Genomic DNA, 18503 nt, shown 5'->3' with positions numbered 1-18503 from the left:
TTCCGCCCTTTATTCTTCTGTTGCTCTTTAGCCGATCTGTACGCAGTTCAGCCTGAATGCCATCTGCTGGCTTGCAGTCGGAACTACAGCTGGATAATTTACCAGTTTAACAAACGGCGTTCACGGTCCGTGAGAGGGATTCAGCCTCACGTTTTTCATGTTATTTCTACTTTTATTATTTTTTACATTTAAGCCTTCAGTGTGGGACGGACAGATTTCGCAGGTCTTTCCTCCCCACTGCTGTCAGACTGTACAACAAAGACTCCAACTGATCAAACACACACATCCACACATGTGCAATAACACTAAGTGCAATTCTCTTTTCTTGCATCGTTGTATTTTTACTCAGTTGTATATAGAATTTGTATTCTATTTTTATCCTATTGTATATTTTATTCTAGTTTATTCTACTGTATATAGTATTCTATTCTATTCTGTACAGTTGTGTACTGTATTTATTCTTATTATATTCTAATTTTTGCTACATAACTTTTGCACTGTCCACTCCCTGCTGTGACAAAACAAATTTCCCACGTGTGGGACTAATAAAGGTTATTTTATCTTATGATTTCTAAGTTTCTGAGCTAGTTTGTGACCTTGTATTTATTATCTCTCCAGACGGAGTCTGTCTTCACATTAAATTAATAACTGCAATCGTTGCACGTCTGCTACAAAAAGCTTCAGAGGGGCCGAAAAATAAAACAGAAGACTCATAAGATCCCCGGTGAGTAGAAATACTGCACTGTACTGCAGGGCCGTGCAGAGAGGTTTAAAGGGGCGGGTGCTCGAAGTTAAAAGGGGGCACATTGAACCAGGCTGAATAACAACAACACACATTCATCAAGAATCTAATATAGGAAGGGCAGGGCTGTGTTGATCTGAGACTGTAGACATTAAAAAGTCCATAGGAGAGATGGTAGCTGATTAAACAAGTGTCATGAGATAATAACAAAATGCAAAGATTGGTGACAGCGCTTGGAACCATAAGGCAACAAAAAACTGTGAGAAATAATTTAGGCTCTGCCTGTGAATCACTCTTTGCTTCTCTTCTTCCATCCCATCATTTCATATATCACTCTCCACTTGCTGTCTACCTGAGAACAAGGCACAACTTGCTATTGCAATAAACTATAATCTAATTATCCACACCTAACAACTCTTGCACTTAATCTTTAATAAAATGATGACAGAAAAATGTTATAGCACTGCCTTTAGTAGCCTCACACAGCTCCTGCTGTTTCCTCCTCATGTCCTTACCAGGCATGTCTGGACAATGTTATATCATGAGTAAATCCATCTAAATAAAACACACACATGCACGCACACACAGTGACATTTTAGACCTTCTTCAGAATACTGTATATACTATGGGCATCATGGTGCTCATCCAGAATCCTTACATTATTATTTATTACTAGAGCTACAATAATAAAGCAATGAGGAGGGGGAAGTAATAAATATGAAATAATGTATTTATGATGATTCCATTTGTTTCACTATCCACTCTGTGCAGGGGCAAAGCTTATTACATTTTTAAACTGTAGAGATACAATCATTTTACTGCTGTAAAATCCAAATTTTGTCTTATTTAAAATATAAATCTAATATAATCTGCTTCTTAATGTATGTTCTTTAAAATACAGCGTGTTTTTTAATATATTATAATTATAATAATGCATAATTATGTGGACATGCATACTAGATCGTTTTTTAGTGAAATATAATCCCTCCAGAAAGGCAGGAAAAGCCCTGTAACTTACTTTAAAACTAAATATGTTTCTTAATACTTTAAAACTAAATATGTTCCCTAAAACGGTGACAGAGCTACAGACCCATGACAGCCTTACACAGGTAGCCAGCAGCTATGACCAGCACTACCTGTGCAGTTAATAAAAGGACAGGTAATGTTTGTCGCGCTGTTGCACACACAGCACGCTCGTTTGTTTCAGTTCGTCAGTTGCCACAAGACAACTTACCAACGCGTACGTAATAAGCTAATACTCCTGTGTGCTATACACTACAGTGTACGCTGTACACCTACTTACTGGTTTTGTCGCATCAGTCTGTGTCTCTGAGTTAACTTGTGTTTCTCCTACAGCTCCGGACCGCTAAAAATGCGCGTGCTCTTTGTGAGCTCGTTCCCGGCTCGTAACCAGCGCGTTCTGCCGTCAAGGGCGATCATTGGTTAAATGTGATCATGTGAGTGATGCAAGCCAGATCCTTTTATTTAGCAAAACTGTGATTAATAGTTAAATATTATTGTTGAGGGGCACAGACAGGACTCCGCACGCACGCACACATAAATTTTTTTTTTAAAAAAGTTGCCTCAACAAAAGGGCACTTTGGGCACCCACCAGGAAAGGGGCGAGTGCTCAAGCCCCTCTAGCCCCCCCTCTGCACGTGCCTGCTGTACTGCACAGAATACTGCATGCAAAAGGGTTACCAGAAATGACCAAAAAGCACCAATGAACGCCACAGTAAATCATTCCTACCTGTGGCCATCTCTCCTCCTTCTAATACAATGTAAACACTACAATAGTTACATCCTTTTGGCACACACTCTTTCTTACTCTGTAATGTTTCTGTCAATTTGTTAATATTTATTTATAATCACATATGTCAACCCTGAATATTTATTACTTGGTGACTTGTATTGTATACATTATGCTATTTCTCATATCTTAACATACTGTATTGATAAATAGTCTAGTTTGTTTTTGTTAATGCTACTGTACTGACACAACTGTAACCCATATAATTTCCCTAGGGATTAATAAAGTATTCTGATTCTGATCAAATCAGGAATGGCTCTCATATACAGTAAAACACCTTCAGTCCCTCAATTTTGAGTGCGACCGACAGACTTTTTTTTAATGAATGAATTTATTAATTTATTAGTTATTGATTCCTGTTTTGCCAGTTTTATCCTTGAAGACTTAAACGATTAAAAAAGACTTTGCCTTCAGATGCGGTGAGCTGTGTGTGTGTTCTTTAGCCAGATGCCAACAGATGTTTCTGAGACTGATCTGAAGAGAAAGCAGCAGGAGGAGGAGGCAGACGGAGGGGGAGAGGAGGAGGAGCAGAAAGCAGAGAAGCACGCGCAGACGCACGGGCACGGACCTCCGGTGGATCACGGAGCCTCCGCCGCCTCTGCGCAGCTGCAGCCGGTATCAGAAGCAGTACGGTCGGCCTAACATCGGAACTATGGCCGACGACGGAGCTCCATCCACGGCCTGCACAGGCTCCAGCCTTCTGCAGCCGCTCAGCGAGCTCACCGACCTGCCGCTGGACCAGGTAAGAGCCGCCGGACCTCGGCGGCCGCCGCTCCGGAGGTCCGACACGGGGGTACAAAGAGAGGCGAGGACGGGGAAGGGAGGAGGGCTTTGTCCGTAAAAGTAAAGGGCGGAGGCCTCGTGCAGACTCCTGCAGCTGTGATGGATGAGAGGCTTCATGCTGCTCATTCACGTAAGGAGGAGGAGGAAGGGGATGTAGCTGTGCGGACTGTTCCTATTGTGATGATGATGAAGGGGGAAGGCATGTCGGTGGTGGTGGGGGAAGGGGAGGGGGGGTGATCTCTCACCCGTGATGCTCCTGAGGCTCCACCTTTCCTCTTAGGTTTCGTCTGCGCTGGGGTCAGGTGTGGAGCTTCTCTGACGCAGGTGTGGCTCAGGTGATAACCAGGCACAGCCATGACCTCCACGTCAGCTCCTGATTGGTCATTCCTCAGTCCAGAGCTCAGAGGGGGTGGAGCAGCTACTCATTCAGCAGATGGTAGATCAGAGTGTGGTTGTGTGGACCTTCACCAGGTGATCCTGGTGAGCTGCTGCACACACCTACCCTCTGACTGGCTGACTACCCTCTGAGGCAGCTGGCCTCTTCAGGTGACCAGCTGCCTCAGTTTACTAGTTTTACAGGGAAGTACTGATGATACCAGTATCTCCTGTGGGCTGATGTCATTGTGTGTGAGTCTTCAGAGAAAAATCCTGTTTCTACACCACACAGCAAGTTTCACGCCTCTGAGTGGAGGCTCTGGTGTCACTTCCCTCCAAGGCAGGAAGTGGGCACTGCCAGAGGTGCTCCGAGAAGGAGGCCGGGGGGTGCGACCCTCACCAAGGTCGCTCCTTCTCAAACAGCACATTTCATCTTCTGCTCGACCGTCTCTGATTTTCATAAATATTTATCGTCCATAGTGTGAACACACGGCCGCTGTAACCTTTAAACAGTTTGTAGATACTCTAACAGTACAACAGAGAGTATTACAGAGAACTGTTTGAAAACTGCTGCATCAGCAAACTTTCAGGCCTTTTTCACACATTCAAACATGAAAATCTCAAACCTGTAAAAGATCAAAGCCAGAGATCTCGCTGCTCCTTATTCCCATCGTCCTGACTCAGATGTGTACTTTGGGACAGGCACAGTAAAACCTGCCTGAGTATCATTTAGGTAGTTTCAAGGCGTCTTGTAACGTCTTATATTTCAGGACACTCTGATAAAAACTTCACACTGTAAGAAAATACCTCGTGACAGTGACTCAGTGATGAGTACTTCGACTTCACAGTGTTGCAAAAAAACACAAGAGAACTTTGAAAGTCAAATTCTGAGTTTTGAAGTACAAAGAGACACAAAGTACTGCAGGTGGTGATATCATTGCTCTGTTTACAAACACTCACAATACCACACACAATACTACAAAAACTGACAGCGCTATTGATACTCTGACATTACTACAGATATTAGTCAGATAGCACTCTGATGTTATTTTCTTAGTATTCTGGTATTAGTCTGTAGTAGACGGTGACTGGACAATAACATGGGTGTTACTGTGCTAATGATGATGAAGATCCTCCTCCTCGCCTTCTTGCAGGAGGAGCTGCTTGGAGAAAAGGGCAGCCATTTTGTGCTTGTGTTGGTTCTGAAAGAGTCATGTGACACCTCTCTCACACCCAGGAGGGGGCGGTGGCGCTCAGGTTTGGTCCCCTCAGCAGGAGGAAGGCAGGATTAGCCAATGAGCATGCAGCACCCCTCTGTGAAGGTGTTAGAGAAGGTGAGGGGTCAGCCTGAGGGAGGCGGAGCAGTCTAACGGTGGGCGGGTCTGCCCTCTCTCACCTGGATGTACTGAAGCACCAATGAGGTGCTGTCTGTTTGCTTCACCTGCAGGTGAACTTCGTAGCGTGCCAGCTCTGCGCTCTGATCTCTGCCTTCTGGTTTCGTCTCTTCCTCCATCCCAGTAAGACCAGTCCCATCATCCGGCACGTGGTGGCCACGCTGCTGGGACTCTATTTTGCCATGTTCTGCTTCGGCTGGTAAGACCAACTACGACTCAGGATCAGTAAAACTGAGCTCTCCAAAGTCTGACTTATCCTAAAATTGAACTCTGATAGAGGTCACACGTGCATCGCTCATCTCACCTGTAATGGAAAAATTACACAATAATGATTGTCAGGAGCAGAAAACATCAGATGTGGCTGGACTAAATAAGAATCCGCTGTTAGAGCAGCTTTGCATGACTCGCAGTCATAATAATCCTTCTTTCATTTTCTCGCCGTCTGAAACAACTTTTAGCTCCTCTCCCCCTTTAAGAAAGCTTTCTTCTGATTCGGTCTGTGTGTCAGATGACCCTAAAACAAACTCTCTATGACATCATCCAGATCCCAGAGGGAAAAATGCTGTGACTGACTGAGTGTTGAGGGCAGCCTGAGCGTTGGCTCACAGAGATTACTGTTTGTACACCAAGCTGATTATGTTTAATGTGAGCATCCGTCACAGGAGCAGCAGACACATCACGTGTTCTGGTCAGCTGGTGTCTGGAGATGACGCTCTGTGTTCTCCTTGTTTTACAGGTATGCTCTCCACTTCCTGGTTCAGAGCGGACTCACCTACGGCATCATGATCCTCACCGGAGTCGAACACATGCACAAGTGAGCGTCACACACGACATGCATTAAAACGCTGCTAACAAGCCATTAACAAGCTCAGGGTTAATGAGGAAACTTTTTATCACCTTTGATGTCAGGAGAGCAGCTCACAGTCGGACCTCTGTTATTTCCAGCTCTGTGAACATTAGGTCATGCATACTGGCACAAAAGGACTTCCACAGATTCTGATGTTGTAAAAGTAACAATGTGCTCCTTTCAGCCAAACAAACATGACTGCACCAGGTGTTCTGTCCTCAAAAGGATGCAAACTTCAGACTGGTGAAGGTCTTAAACCCGTGGAGCTTCACATGAGCTACAGCCAGAAACCTGAGTGAGCCAGATCATCACAGAGGTCCTCAGACCTCAGTGAGGCCGTCAGGACCGCCGACCCCAAGTTGAATAACAGCCTGTTCTCTGTGTTTTTCCAGGTACTGCCTAGTGGTGGCGCTCACATACCTGAGTCTGTGTCAGATCACTCGAGTGTACGTCTTTGACTACGGCATGTACACCGCCGATTTCACAGGGTAACGCCTCCGCTCTGTGGCCCATTCACTCCTAAACGCCTCTCCGTGTCCAGGCTCTAATCTCTGCCTCTGCCCTCTCTGCAGCCCCATGATGGTCATCACTCAGAAGATCACCAGTCTGGCGTTTGAGATCCATGACGGTGAGCTGCACTCTCAGACAGGCTGTTTTCCGTAAATCCTGCAGGTTTTACTGTCCACTCTGTGTTTCTGACAGGAATGGCTCGGAAGGAGGAACATCTGACGGCGGGACAGAAGATTCTGGCAATAAGGTTTGTTCATGGTAGAAACATTATTTACTGGAACAGAAATCACTGTGTTTAGGCAGGAGGGTGGAGCTTAAGACAAAATCCATGCCTCCATGGTAGACACTTGTCAATCAAAGGTATCTCCGCCCTAATACTTCTCCCTAAAAGTAATGCAACTTCCTGCTGTACTTCTGTTCATGCAAAACAGGTTTAGTATGAAAAAATAGCTTCACCTAAACTAAAAACAAAAAATACTCGGCTGAGTCACTTTTACTGGATCAGTCCTTCAAAACTCATGACATAGCGGAACCCTTTGAATGGTCTTCTTCCTGCTCTTAGTAGATCTTTGCATGAACAATCCTCATTCTGTGGCCTTCATTTTTCATCACGTTATCGGCAGTGTTGGAGTTCAAAATTGTTGATTCTGCTCGTCTGGACGTTTCGTCACTCATCCAGGTGACTTCTTCAGTCTCAGCTGACTGCATGTTTCCTCAACCTTACAAACAGTACATTTACACAATAACTGAAATTAGCCACTAAATGAACAATCAGCTGTGAGGTCAGTTCCTTGATCATTAATCAATCAATGGTAGGCAGCTCTGAACAGCACATCCAGAACACCTTGGATTTTATTGAGAAGGTGAGAGATGTCATTATGGAGGCAGATGAAACAATGGTCTCATACAATGTTACATTTCTCTTCACTTGTGTTCCAGTCACTGAAGCGTTGGAGGTAGTTCGTAAGACATTACAGGATGACCCCAACCTTAGCAACAGGACCACTCTCAGCATTGACCAAGTGTGTTTACTTTTGGAACTGTGTCTTAATTCCACCTATTTCGCATACAAGGGTCAGTACTACAGTCAGAAACATGGGTGTGCCATGATTTCCCCAGTTTCACCCACTGTGGCCAACGTGTACATGGAAGAAGTGGGAATGAGGGCTCTTTTATCCTACTATGGAACATCACCAAGTCATTGGTTCAGGTATGTGGATGAAACCTGGGTGAAAATCAAATCTCAGCACGGGACGTACCACAATTCATGGATCACATTAACTCGATGGACCAACACATCAAATTCACAAGGGAGGAAGAGCTGCCATGATTAGTCGACTAGTCACGATTACGTCGACTATCAAAATCGTTGCCAAGTAATTTAATAGTCGATGCATCAATTTAAGCTTTTTAAGATCCTGCAAGACACAGGAATAAGTAGTAGGATTTAAGAGTGTAATAACGGACTGAAACAGAAGATGGCAGCAATGCATCTACAAGGATGCCAGCTGCCGTTAAACGCCAAAGAAGAAGAAGAAGCAGTCTCCGGTATCATAGCTGTGTCCAGATTCAGGGACTGCATATCTTCGGAAGCCACATTTGTAGGCAGATTATGTGACAGCGACGCAACGAAGGCTGTCACAATTTGAAGACTCCTCCAAATGCGACCTTAAGCACTTTGGCAAAATTACGTTCATCTGTTTTATAATGTCTAATAAGCCTCATAATAAGCACAGTCACTACATGACTGAAACACAAGCTTAATCTCTCTATCAATAAAAATAGTATACACGTATGCTTGAATAAAAACAAACAGGTGATATAGAACACTTTTATTTTTATTTTAGCATACACTCAAAAATTACAATAGACAGCTGCACTTTTGTAGGCCGAGTACGTAAAGGTGACGCGACAAAGGCTGTCCCAATTCAAAGACTCCTCCAAATGCGGTTGACAAATGCGTCCTGCTTTTCCCCAGATTTGAAGGATGGGTCAGGTGTATCATTCGTAGCCCAACCTATCTCAGAATTCACAGTGTGGCCCAGCCAATTTCCAGTTTCCAACAATGGTGGCAGCTACTTAGTTTTAATATCACTCTTATTGCTCCTTCTGGGTCACAAAATAAACTTTTAAGATCAAGTCTGGACTTAAAGAAGTCCAGACGCTTTTCTTTGCAAGCTCCTTTGACTACGATGACCTGGATGATTGATTAGAGGATTAGAGGATCATCAGGGGGTCCTTTTGTCCCTCTGTGGGGGGTCACTCCCACTAGGTTTATATCTGGGACTCTCCACCATTTGACCTTAGAACTGAAGAAGCTTCTCGGATGAGAGGTGAAACGTCTTCAAGTAACTTAAAGAAGTCTAGACGCTTTTCTTTGCAAGCTCCTTTGACGACAATTTGCATATTAATGATCATAAACCAACCTCACAGCAAATTGTTCAATCAGTGGGCTGGTTTCAATTATTGCGCAAATCTACTGTTTATAAGATTAGGGAAACCTGCAGTCAACTGAGATTGAAGAAGTCGCTTGGATAAATGACGAAATGTTTCCCCCACTAAAAACGTTACATCCAGATGAACAGAATCACCTTTTGGGATTTACCTCCCTGGGTGATTTAGCATGCATCAAGACAGTGTTAGAGTTGTCACTCAAAAAACGAATCTATTGCACATTACTTGTTACTTATATTAAAAGTAGTGTTGTATGTTACTTAATTACTCACTGAAGAAAGTAATTTCTTACACAACCTGTTACATTACCTCCATGTCACTCCAACCTGAAGCACAGTCTGATAATTATCAATGAACAGTGTACACCTGAAGCTACAGTCGCACACTGACACAGATCTCTGTGCTAATGAGGACACACACACTCTTGAAGTTTGAATAAAAGCAAAGTTAAAACGAGCCAAACAGACTTCAGAGCAGTCGTCATGGTGATTCTGCTTTAGAAACATGAACAGGTAGAACTGCCTTTGTTAACCTATTGAAGTTCAGGGTCTGGCTGCTAGACTGGGGTCTGCATATACTCCACTCTTTCATCACTCTTAGGTTCTTGGCTAGCTTAGCATTAGCATGCTGTCTGTGCAGATGTTAGCTAAATATCAGACATGATAAATGGATATGTACTTTAGAGAGCTTTTCTAACTGAGGTTTTTACTACAAGTCTCACTATGCCAATCACATTAGCTCTTTGTTCTGTGTTCTGGTTCTCCTTTACTGTCTCCCCTTCATTGGCTCCATTAAAAATCCAGAATTTAAATCCTGCTCCTCACATTCAAGGTCTTGAATAATCAGGCCCCATCTTATCTTAACGACCTTATAGTATCATATCGTTAGAGCACTTCACTTTCACACTGCAGGCTTACTTGTTGTTCCTAGAGTATTTAAAAGTAGAATGGGAGGCAGAGCCTTCAGTTTTCAGGCCCCTCTTCTGTGGAACCAGCTTCCAGTTTGGATTCAGGAGACAGACAATATCTCTACTTTTAGGATTAGCCTTCAAACTTTCCTTTTTGCTAAAGCATATAGTTCGGGCTGGATCAGGTGACCCTGAATCCTCCCTTAGTTATGCTGCAATAGGTGAAGGTAGCTGGGGAATTCCCATGATGCACTGGGTGTTTCTTCTTAACTCACGTCACTCATGTGTTCGTACACCTCTCGCATTAAATCATTGGTTCAATAAAAAGAGATTAGTACAAGAAACTGAACATTATTTATTGACATACAGAATTTAATGAAACCATTTTGCATGTACTCTGATGGCCCACCACAGCAGAACAGAATCCCAGCAGTGATAGAAATTAGGGCGTGTGAAAACAGATCTTTCATATACAACTTGTTCATTTATTATTAATCTCTGGCTCTCTTCCACAGTGTGTCTTTTGTCCTGTGTTCCTCCCCTCACCCAAACCAGTCACAGCAGATGGCCGCCCCTCCCTGAGCCTGGTTCTGCTGGAGGTTTCTTCCTGTTAAAATGTAGTTTTTCCTTCCCACTGTCACCAGAGTGCTTTCTCATCGGGGCTCATGTGATTGTTGGGGTTTTCTCTGTTTTCTTTGTATTTTTGTAGGGTCTAAGTTACTGTAAAAAGCACCTTGAGGCAACTGTAGTTGTAATTTGGCGTTGTATAGATAAAACTGAATTGAAAATTGAATAGTTCTCCATGCCTTCTTTCGGAGCACGGCTGTTTCCATAGCATACAACATTCACAGGAGTTGCCAATAGAAAGCATTGTGGTGAAATGGTCTTAACCCTCTATTTATTTAGGAGAATGCCCAGTCTGCTGGAGTACTTCAGCTACAACTGTAACTTCATGGGGATCCTGGCTGGCCCCACCTGCTCCTACAACGACTACATCGGCTTCATCGAGGGAGCCCCTCGACGCTGCAGAGACTACAAGGATGAAAGGAAGTCCAGCAGCAAGCTGAGGCACAGTGAGCCCTCCCCAAACGTAGGTCGCATGACTAAGGTATACCTGTATTTACAGTATGAGCAGTCGCCCCCGCTTGACATTAAACAGAAAGCAGGTTTAAGACATTTACCGTTGAGACGTTTAAACTGAGGAGCGTAATCCATTTCTTCTTTTGTTCATGATTGCTGACTGAATTTAAGACATACTGAACCTGAATGAATACTATGTTTCTCCACAGATGGAGGTCGTACGTAAGGTCACCACCTCCTTCTTCTGCCTGCTGGTGTTTCTGTCAGTGTGTAAGGTTTTCCCAGTGGAGCGAAACATCGACGACAACTTCATTGCCAACACACCTTTCTATGCTCAAGTGGTTTACCTGTACCTGTCCATGCTGACTACCAGACCCAAGTACTACTTCGTCTGGACGCTTGGTGGGTGGCTGAAATCTGCTTTGTGCAAATAAACTTTCATGTGCTGCTTTAGAGAAATTGGATTAAAATCAAAATCTAACCGATCATTTGTGCTGAAATGAAAATGCTGGGTTCACTGTTAGCACAAACACACTGTTCATACCTAAATTTCTGACCAGTCACATCTGTGCTACAGCTGACGCCATCAACAACGCCGCCGGTTTTGGCTTCAATGGTTACGACAGTGACGGCTCTGCTCGCTGGGACCTCATCTCCAATCTGAGGATCCTGAAGATTGAGGTCAGGACCATCACAGACCTGGACAAGTTTACGAGTAGGGATGGGTATCGTTTAGGTTTTATCCGATATCGATGCCAAACCGGTACTTTTGAAATGGTGCCGGTGCTTAAACGGTGCTCAAACCGGTGCTTAAATTTGAATTTGAATTTGAATTTGAATTTGAAAGAATGGAGAACACAAAATTGGTCCAAAAACCTCTCATTTTCAGCTGTTTTTTTGTAAAAAGATAACAATGTTAGCCTTTTTTTATGGCATCACTCTTGGCTGGAAGCAGTGCTTAATCAATGGAAAAAACACAAACTTTGTCCAAAAACCTCTCATGTTTAACTGTTTTCCACTTTTTCTTTGGTCATTTTAGCCTTTTTGGCCAGGGTGAAGGGAGTATCTGCCATCAAACAAGAAGACAGCCGCATGTAGCTATGATGATGTTTCCTAGTTCACCTTACATGCATTAATTTGATAACGCTGTTAGCCTACTCAGCGTAAATTACACACGGACAACATTAAACTACTCACGCAGAGAAGAACGGCTGCTGCTGCCATCATCATCCGTCATCATTTCTGCTACACTGGCAGGGCTAGGGGCCAGGACTCTATTCTTCGGGTTCTTGGGGGATGTTGCTAACTCAGGGTCCGATAACAGGCACCACACCTGCAGTAGATGTGCACGGTGTGAGGTCTCACAGCAAGCTATCAAATACGGCGCATTTCTCGGCTTTTAAAAAAAAAACGCTATGCGTCGCCAGGTGTTTCATCGGATTCGAGGTGTTACCTCCTTTGCACAGTATCACAGTATCAGCTTAAAGCACTTGTTGCAGGCTGCTGAGTTTGCATCTTTTGCTGTGAAGTACAGCCAGACTTTTGACCGCTTTGCCTTGGTCATTTTTAATCTGTAGCTCTGCTCTAAAAGAACGTACGTACCTGGACCCGCCTACTATCCTCGGAAACGTAAAATGATTGGCTAGAATCTAAAGTGTATCACAGCTCAGGAAAAAAAAGCACCGAAATAAAGCACCGAAATGTGCACTGCTTTTCGGTCTGGTTACTACCGTTTATGTCAGAACCGGTGCCATAATGGCACCGGATACCGGTACCCATCCCTATTTACGAGTCACTAAAATGGTTTGATAACATCAGTCTAATGGATCTCTGTCTGCTTCCAGTTTGCCACCAGCTTCAAAGTTTTCCTGGACAACTGGAACATTCAGACAGCACACTGGCTCAAAAGGTCACACTCAGTTACCTGATCTGGAATCTGTACCTGGCATGTGTAAATATGACTGTTTGTGACCTCTGACCCCTTATCTCTGATTGACAGGGTGTGTTATGAGCGATGTCCCTACCATCCGACAGCAGCCACCTTCATCCTGTCAGCCATGTGGCACGGAGCCTATCCAGGATATTACCTCACCTTCCTCACAGGGATCGTCATCACGCTGGCAGCCAGAGCGGTGAGCCGCTGTTAGCTATTAGCCGCTAGCTGTTAGCCATTATCATTTAGCAGTTAGCTGTTATCTGTTAACTGATGTTGCTGCTAAGCCTTTGAAATGAGACCTGTGTCCATTTTAGCAGTCATCCATGTTAACTTCTCATCCTCAGGTCAGACACAACGTTCGACCATACTTCCTGCACTCCTCCGTACACAAACTGGTCTATGATGTCATCACGTGGGCAGCCACTCAGATTGCCATCTGCTACACGGTGATACCTTTTGTCTTGCTGTCTGTGGGTCCATCCATGAAGTTCTACAGGTCAGTAAGTCAGAAAGGGTTGACCAAAGTTTAATCAAGATTCAATCCAGGTTTAATGCATGTTTAACACAGCTTTAACCCAGGTTTAAATCAGGTTTTACCAAGGTTTAATATAAGTTATTCCAGGTTTAACCCAGATATATTTCAGGTTTACTGCTGGTGCAGCCCAGGTTTAAACCTTGTTTAACCCAGGTTTAATTCATGTGTAACTTTGACTGCTCATAGCAGCATTTCTGAATTTTCATCTTCTCTGCAGTTCCTGGTACTTTAGCCTCCACATCGGCTGCATTCTGGTCGCATTCGTGCTGCCCGTCAAACGGAGGAATCTCCCTCTCAAAGACCAGCAGAAGAGCCCAGTGCAGGAATCGCTTCAGCGCCACCTAGAGGCTACAGACAGGACCTGCAGCCAGAAGGCGAAAACCACATGAGACAGAGGACAGAGAGCGATGATGTGACATCATGCATTACATGGACGTGTACAGAAAGTGGGCAGATGGAGCTTCCTGCTGGCTGGGTACAGAAACATGATGACGATTACTTGGAGTCATAGGGAGGGGTATGGAAACAGGCCCCGTGTTGTCTTCAAAAGGATTCGTGACTGCTCAGATTCAGACAGATGTGTGGTGATGGAGGATTCATGTGTATAAATACATACAGTGTAAGTTGACATGGAGCTGCTGTGTGGGAAGCTGAGCTGCCCCAAACTCTCATGATCACCTGTGTAGTGTTTCTTTGTGGTTAAACACCTGCTGACTGTTCATCTGCAAGGAAGAAGAACAAAGGAAGGACGGGAAGAGTGGCTGGATGAGTGAAGCATGCACAAATGGAAGTCAGGCAGGTTAAACCACAGCATGACAGTGTTCACAGGGGCCGATAAAGGTCCACTCAGCAGTCTTACCCGTTTGGGTTTTTGCAGGTGTTACCTGGAGAGGGTGGCATCACGTTTACGTTAGCAGATGTCTGAATCAGGTGATTTATGTCATTTCATTCCAAGCAGTCAGGTGTTTGCAGATTTAGCTCGAAGATTAAATGAACTGAAAGATCAGTAAGGGTCATATGATCATCTTTCACGTTAAAGGAGAACCATTGAGCTAACCTGCAGCTCTACTCAGCTGTATTACCCTCCAATGATTCAAAAATAATAAAATAAAAAAACAACAACTTTACTTTATTTAACTCTGGCTTCTCAGCTCAATAAACTCTTTTAGCTCCTCTCTCTTTAAAGTCATCCTTCTTTAAAATCCCACTTCCTTCTGATTGGCCAGCTTCTGAAAACCCACTGAGGGGCAGCACTCTGTACCTGTGAGCTGTGCTGCCCACAGGAGATGACCACATAAAGAAATCTAATGTAATGACAAAAATATAGAACAGCGTTGAAGCTGAGTGCTAAGAGCAGGCTTGAGACTAGATTACTTGACGTTGGGTTACTTTAGATTACTCTGGATTACGTTCACATGCTAGTGTTATTACTTTGACCTTGGGCCATGTTTCGTATGAACACATGCTAATATTATGTAAGAAAATAAAGAAAGTGCTTCGGGTTGGGTTCATCGTGGTTCTGTAGTCTGGTCTTCGGATCTAGGAGGACGTTCCGACAGGAAGTGCTATGCGTTTACTGCTGTGTGTTTTTGTAAACTGAGGAAAACACATTTCTGTTTCCTGTTGCCATATTTGTATCGTCAGTGTTGTTCCTGGTGGAGATGTTCTGGGACACAGACACCTCTCTGTGGGCTTCATGGTTTTGTAAATGTGAATTAAAGCTGATTTTTGACACCTGACCAAGTGAACATGTGTGATTGTTGCTGGGATGGGTGGAAGTTTGAGTCTGCACTTTAAACTTTGGCAGGCTGATAGGAATCAAACTAGAGAACAACTCTGTTAATAATTCCTCAAATATCAGGTCATAAAGTCGCTGGGTGATGTTTGTGGTTCAGAGATTTCACCAGCACAGCATTAAACCCACAAACATGCACGCACAAACACTTTATTTAAAGCTATCACTCAGTGGATTTCTATCAAATACACCAGATGTTCTGCTATCCTCACACACTCCGGCCTTTCAGCCTGAGCTTGCATTTTCCTGCTTCTTCCTTAATTCTGAGTTAACCAAATGTTCCACTGCACTAACTTTGGCTTTTGTACAGGGGTGCAGTCTGTTACAGTATGTATAACCTCAGTAAGTATCTGGGTGCTTTACATAGTACAGTCATGACTGAAGGACAAACAGTCATAATAATGAATTGCACAGCCTGACATGCTCAAAATGTTAAACACTGAGATAAATGTGATTATGAGGCAAAGGTAAGGTTTATAGTGAGGCTGGACTCTGAGGAAGGAGAGAAGGACTTGTAGAGGCAGAGAGACCGAGCTGAAAAGGATGTGCAGCAGGTGAGAGTGACTCCCTCCCATGTGAAGGAGTTACTAACTATCCTCGACCAGCTTATAAAAGATGTGAGAACATCTTATTTTGCTGATTTGATTAACGACAAACACAATCCAAGGTTATTGTTTGACGCCATCAGCAGACTCGTCAGTCTGCTGTTCACGTCCTGTTCTTTGACTTTAAACCAGTTTCCTCGACAGATCTTCTCAATATAGTCTCACACATGGACGCTGTCATCCTGCCCAGCGGTCATTATCCCTCCTAAATTCATCAAAGGCGTTATGCCTCATCTCCCTCAGATTCTTTCTATTATGAATCAATCCTTTTTATCTGGCTGCCTTCCAGATTACAGCTAGCATCTTTGCTCTGCTGTAAAACCCTACTTAGATCCCACTGTTTCAGATACTCACAGGACAATTTCCAAACTCACATTTATTTCTGAAATCCTTGAGAAAGTCTGTCAGGTCGTTTATCATTTAAATTCCAGTCCGGTTAGAGATAAACCCACAGCACTGAACCAGCTTTATTGACTAAGGGTATTCTAATACAATCAGATAAAGCTGAGCTTTCTATTTTAGTCCCGCTCGACTTATCTGATCCCCTGCTGATCTCAGTAGGCGCCCCCATTCCCTGGGCCTGGACCCCCACCAAGGGCAGGGGGTCCAGGCCCATCCAGACCGGGACCCACAGCAGTAGCACCACCAAGCCCCACAGAGCCCGGGGCTCTACTCCCACCCCATCATCCAATTATCTTCCGGACTACATACTGTAAGACAATAGACACCTAGGTTGAGTTCATTCTCCACCTCTCCTATATCTCTCCCTCACCTGCAGAGTGAACTCCTGAAGAACAGAGACCTGCAAGGATGTAACAACCTCCCCGCCATTTGAAGGGACCCTCAGTTCTGCAAATGCACCAGAGGCCCCCCATGCCAGGGCTGGGCCCCCATGCACACACCCATCCACAACCTCGGTGACACACCACCATCAGGACCCAAGCCCCTGAGGCCCAGCCAGAGCCCCAAGCCCCCAAACCTGACTACCAGTCCAGTAACCCATGTCCGCCAGCACAGACTCTCCCCAAGCTCTGCTGCAGTGTAAGTTCTCATCACTCGTATGTAGAGTCCCACAGGGCTCAGTCCCTGGACCAGTTCTGTTTTCTTTACATACATTACCCCTGGGTCACCTGTCTAATGGTTTTAATGGAATCTCCTACCACAGCTATACAGATGACACACAGCTATACTTTTCTGTAAAGCCCAGCAACCTCGACAGCGTCTCCTGACTCAACAAATGCTTCTTTGCCATTACTGAGTGTATATATTCAAATTTCCTCCATCTCAGTTCCAGTAAAACTGAGGTTCTAGTGCTCGGCCCAGACAGCTTCTCTAAGGAGGTTAGCCATTGCTTTGCCCCCTTGCCAATAACATGAAATCATATGCTAAAAACTTTGGAATCATCTTTGACTAACTTTTACTCTCACACCTCAGAGCTCATCCAGTCTTTTTTCCTTCACCTCAGAAATATTGAAAAAATTGCACCTTTACTGTCATTCAATCATCTGGAAGCTGTAGTTCACACTTTTCTCTCACCTTGATCATTTTTGATCGAAATATCTGTAGAAGCTGGCGAAGGCATGCCTTCACCAGCTTCTACAGATATTTCAGAATTCATGTTGCACAATTCATATTAATTTAAAATCTACTTTAAAATTCTGTTACCAACATATAAATGTCAACACGGACTCGCCCCTGCTTATCCAGCAGTCTCTGAAACCTTGTCACGGCAGCTGGCCTCTGACCCTCTAACCAGGGTCTCTTAACTGATTTTAAAACCAGAGAAGATTGTGCTTTTGTGGTTTTTGCAATCAGGATCACTGTTTTTCATTTTCTTTATACGCCTGCTAAAAACTCATTTTTATAGGTTAGCTGTGCCTTAATCTTTTCCACTTAATTTTCACCCATAGTTTGCAACCCTGCATAAATGCATGTGTGTATGTTGAAATATGTATATTTATCTTTAATGTGTGGCATTTACTGAAACTGTGAAGCACTCTGCAACTCTGTGTTTTGAAAAGTGCTACACAAATGCAACAGTTAACAGACTGGTGTAGAGTCAACTGTCTTTGAACGTGGACAAAACAAAAGAGATGATTGTCGACTTCAAGAGAGCACGGAGAGATCACTGTCCACTGAACATCGATGGATCCTCTGTGGAGGTCGTCAAGAGCACCAAATTCCTTGGCGTTCACCTGGTGGAAAACCTCTCCTGGTCCCTCAACACCAGCTCCATAACTAAAAAAGCCCAGCAGCATCTCTAATTCCTGCAGAAACTGAGAAAAGCCCATCTCCCACCATCCATTCTCACCACTTTCTACAGAGGGACTATCAAGAGCATCCTGAGCAGCTGCATCACTGTTTGGCACGGTAACTGCACCGTATTGGATTGCAATATCCTACAATGGATCGTGAGAACAGCTGAGAAGATCATTGGAGCCTCTCTTCCCTCCATCACAGACACCTATCGCACCCACTGCATCAGCAAAACCATCAGCATTGTGGAGGAACCTACACACCCCTCACACACACTCTTCACCCTGCTGCCTTCTGGCAAGAGGTACCAGAGCATTCGGGCCTTCACTGCCAGACTTTGAAACAGTTTCTTCCCCCAAGCCGTCAGACTCCTGAACACTCAGTGACTGGACTGACACACACAGGTATACCTTCATACATCAAGTTACTTTTGCAAAATGCTCAGTCATTTTGCACAACCCACTGTCATTGTTT

The 18503-nt window shown here is 44.1% G+C and overlaps 1 protein-coding gene across 3 annotated transcripts; it reads left to right on the top strand.

The window, feature by feature from the left end:
* The first annotated feature begins 3061 nt into the window (after positions 1-3061).
* On the top strand, positions 3062-15105 carry mboat2b (membrane bound O-acyltransferase domain containing 2b). 3 transcript variants are annotated; one of them, XM_080882226.1, is made up of 14 exons: positions 3178-3294; positions 4948-5044; positions 5158-5303; positions 5841-5918; positions 6344-6439; positions 6524-6579; positions 6654-6708; positions 10729-10912; positions 11112-11304; positions 11480-11583; positions 12747-12811; positions 12902-13034; positions 13183-13334; positions 13591-15105. In XM_080882226.1, the coding sequence occupies exons 2-14, from the start codon at positions 5006-5008 to the stop codon at positions 13760-13762; spliced, it is 1473 nt and encodes a 490-aa protein (XP_080738352.1). In that variant the 5' UTR covers positions 3178-3294; positions 4948-5005; the 3' UTR covers positions 13763-15105. The 3 variants fall into 3 exon arrangements, with proteins under 3 accessions (XP_080738351.1, XP_080738352.1, XP_080738353.1); XM_080882225.1 differs by lacking the exon at positions 4948-5044 and having other exon boundaries at positions 3062-3294; XM_080882227.1 differs by lacking the exons at positions 3178-3294; positions 4948-5044; positions 5158-5303 and adding an exon at positions 5726-5749.
* Positions 15106-18503: the final 3398 nt, after the last annotated feature.

The sequence above is a fragment of the Rhamphochromis sp. 'chilingali' genome (assembly GCF_963969265.1).
Source record: "Rhamphochromis sp. 'chilingali' genome assembly, chromosome: 5".
NCBI classification, from domain to species: Eukaryota; Metazoa; Chordata; class Actinopteri; order Cichliformes; family Cichlidae; genus Rhamphochromis; species Rhamphochromis sp. 'chilingali'.
The sequence above is the reverse complement of the archived record's forward strand: the minus strand, read 5'-3'. Positions and strand labels throughout refer to the sequence as shown.

Coding starts and splice junctions, on each gene's coding strand:
- mboat2b (XM_080882225.1), top strand. CDS start 3,205: ATGGCCGACGACGGAGCTCCATCCACGGCCTGCACAGGCTCCAGCCTT. Junction 11,584..12,746: donor TGAGGATCCTGAAGATTGAG/GTCAGGACCATC, acceptor GTCTGCTTCCAG/TTTGCCACCAGCTTCAAAGT. Junction 13,335..13,590: donor CCATCCATGAAGTTCTACAG/GTCAGTAAGTCA, acceptor TCTTCTCTGCAG/TTCCTGGTACTTTAGCCTCC.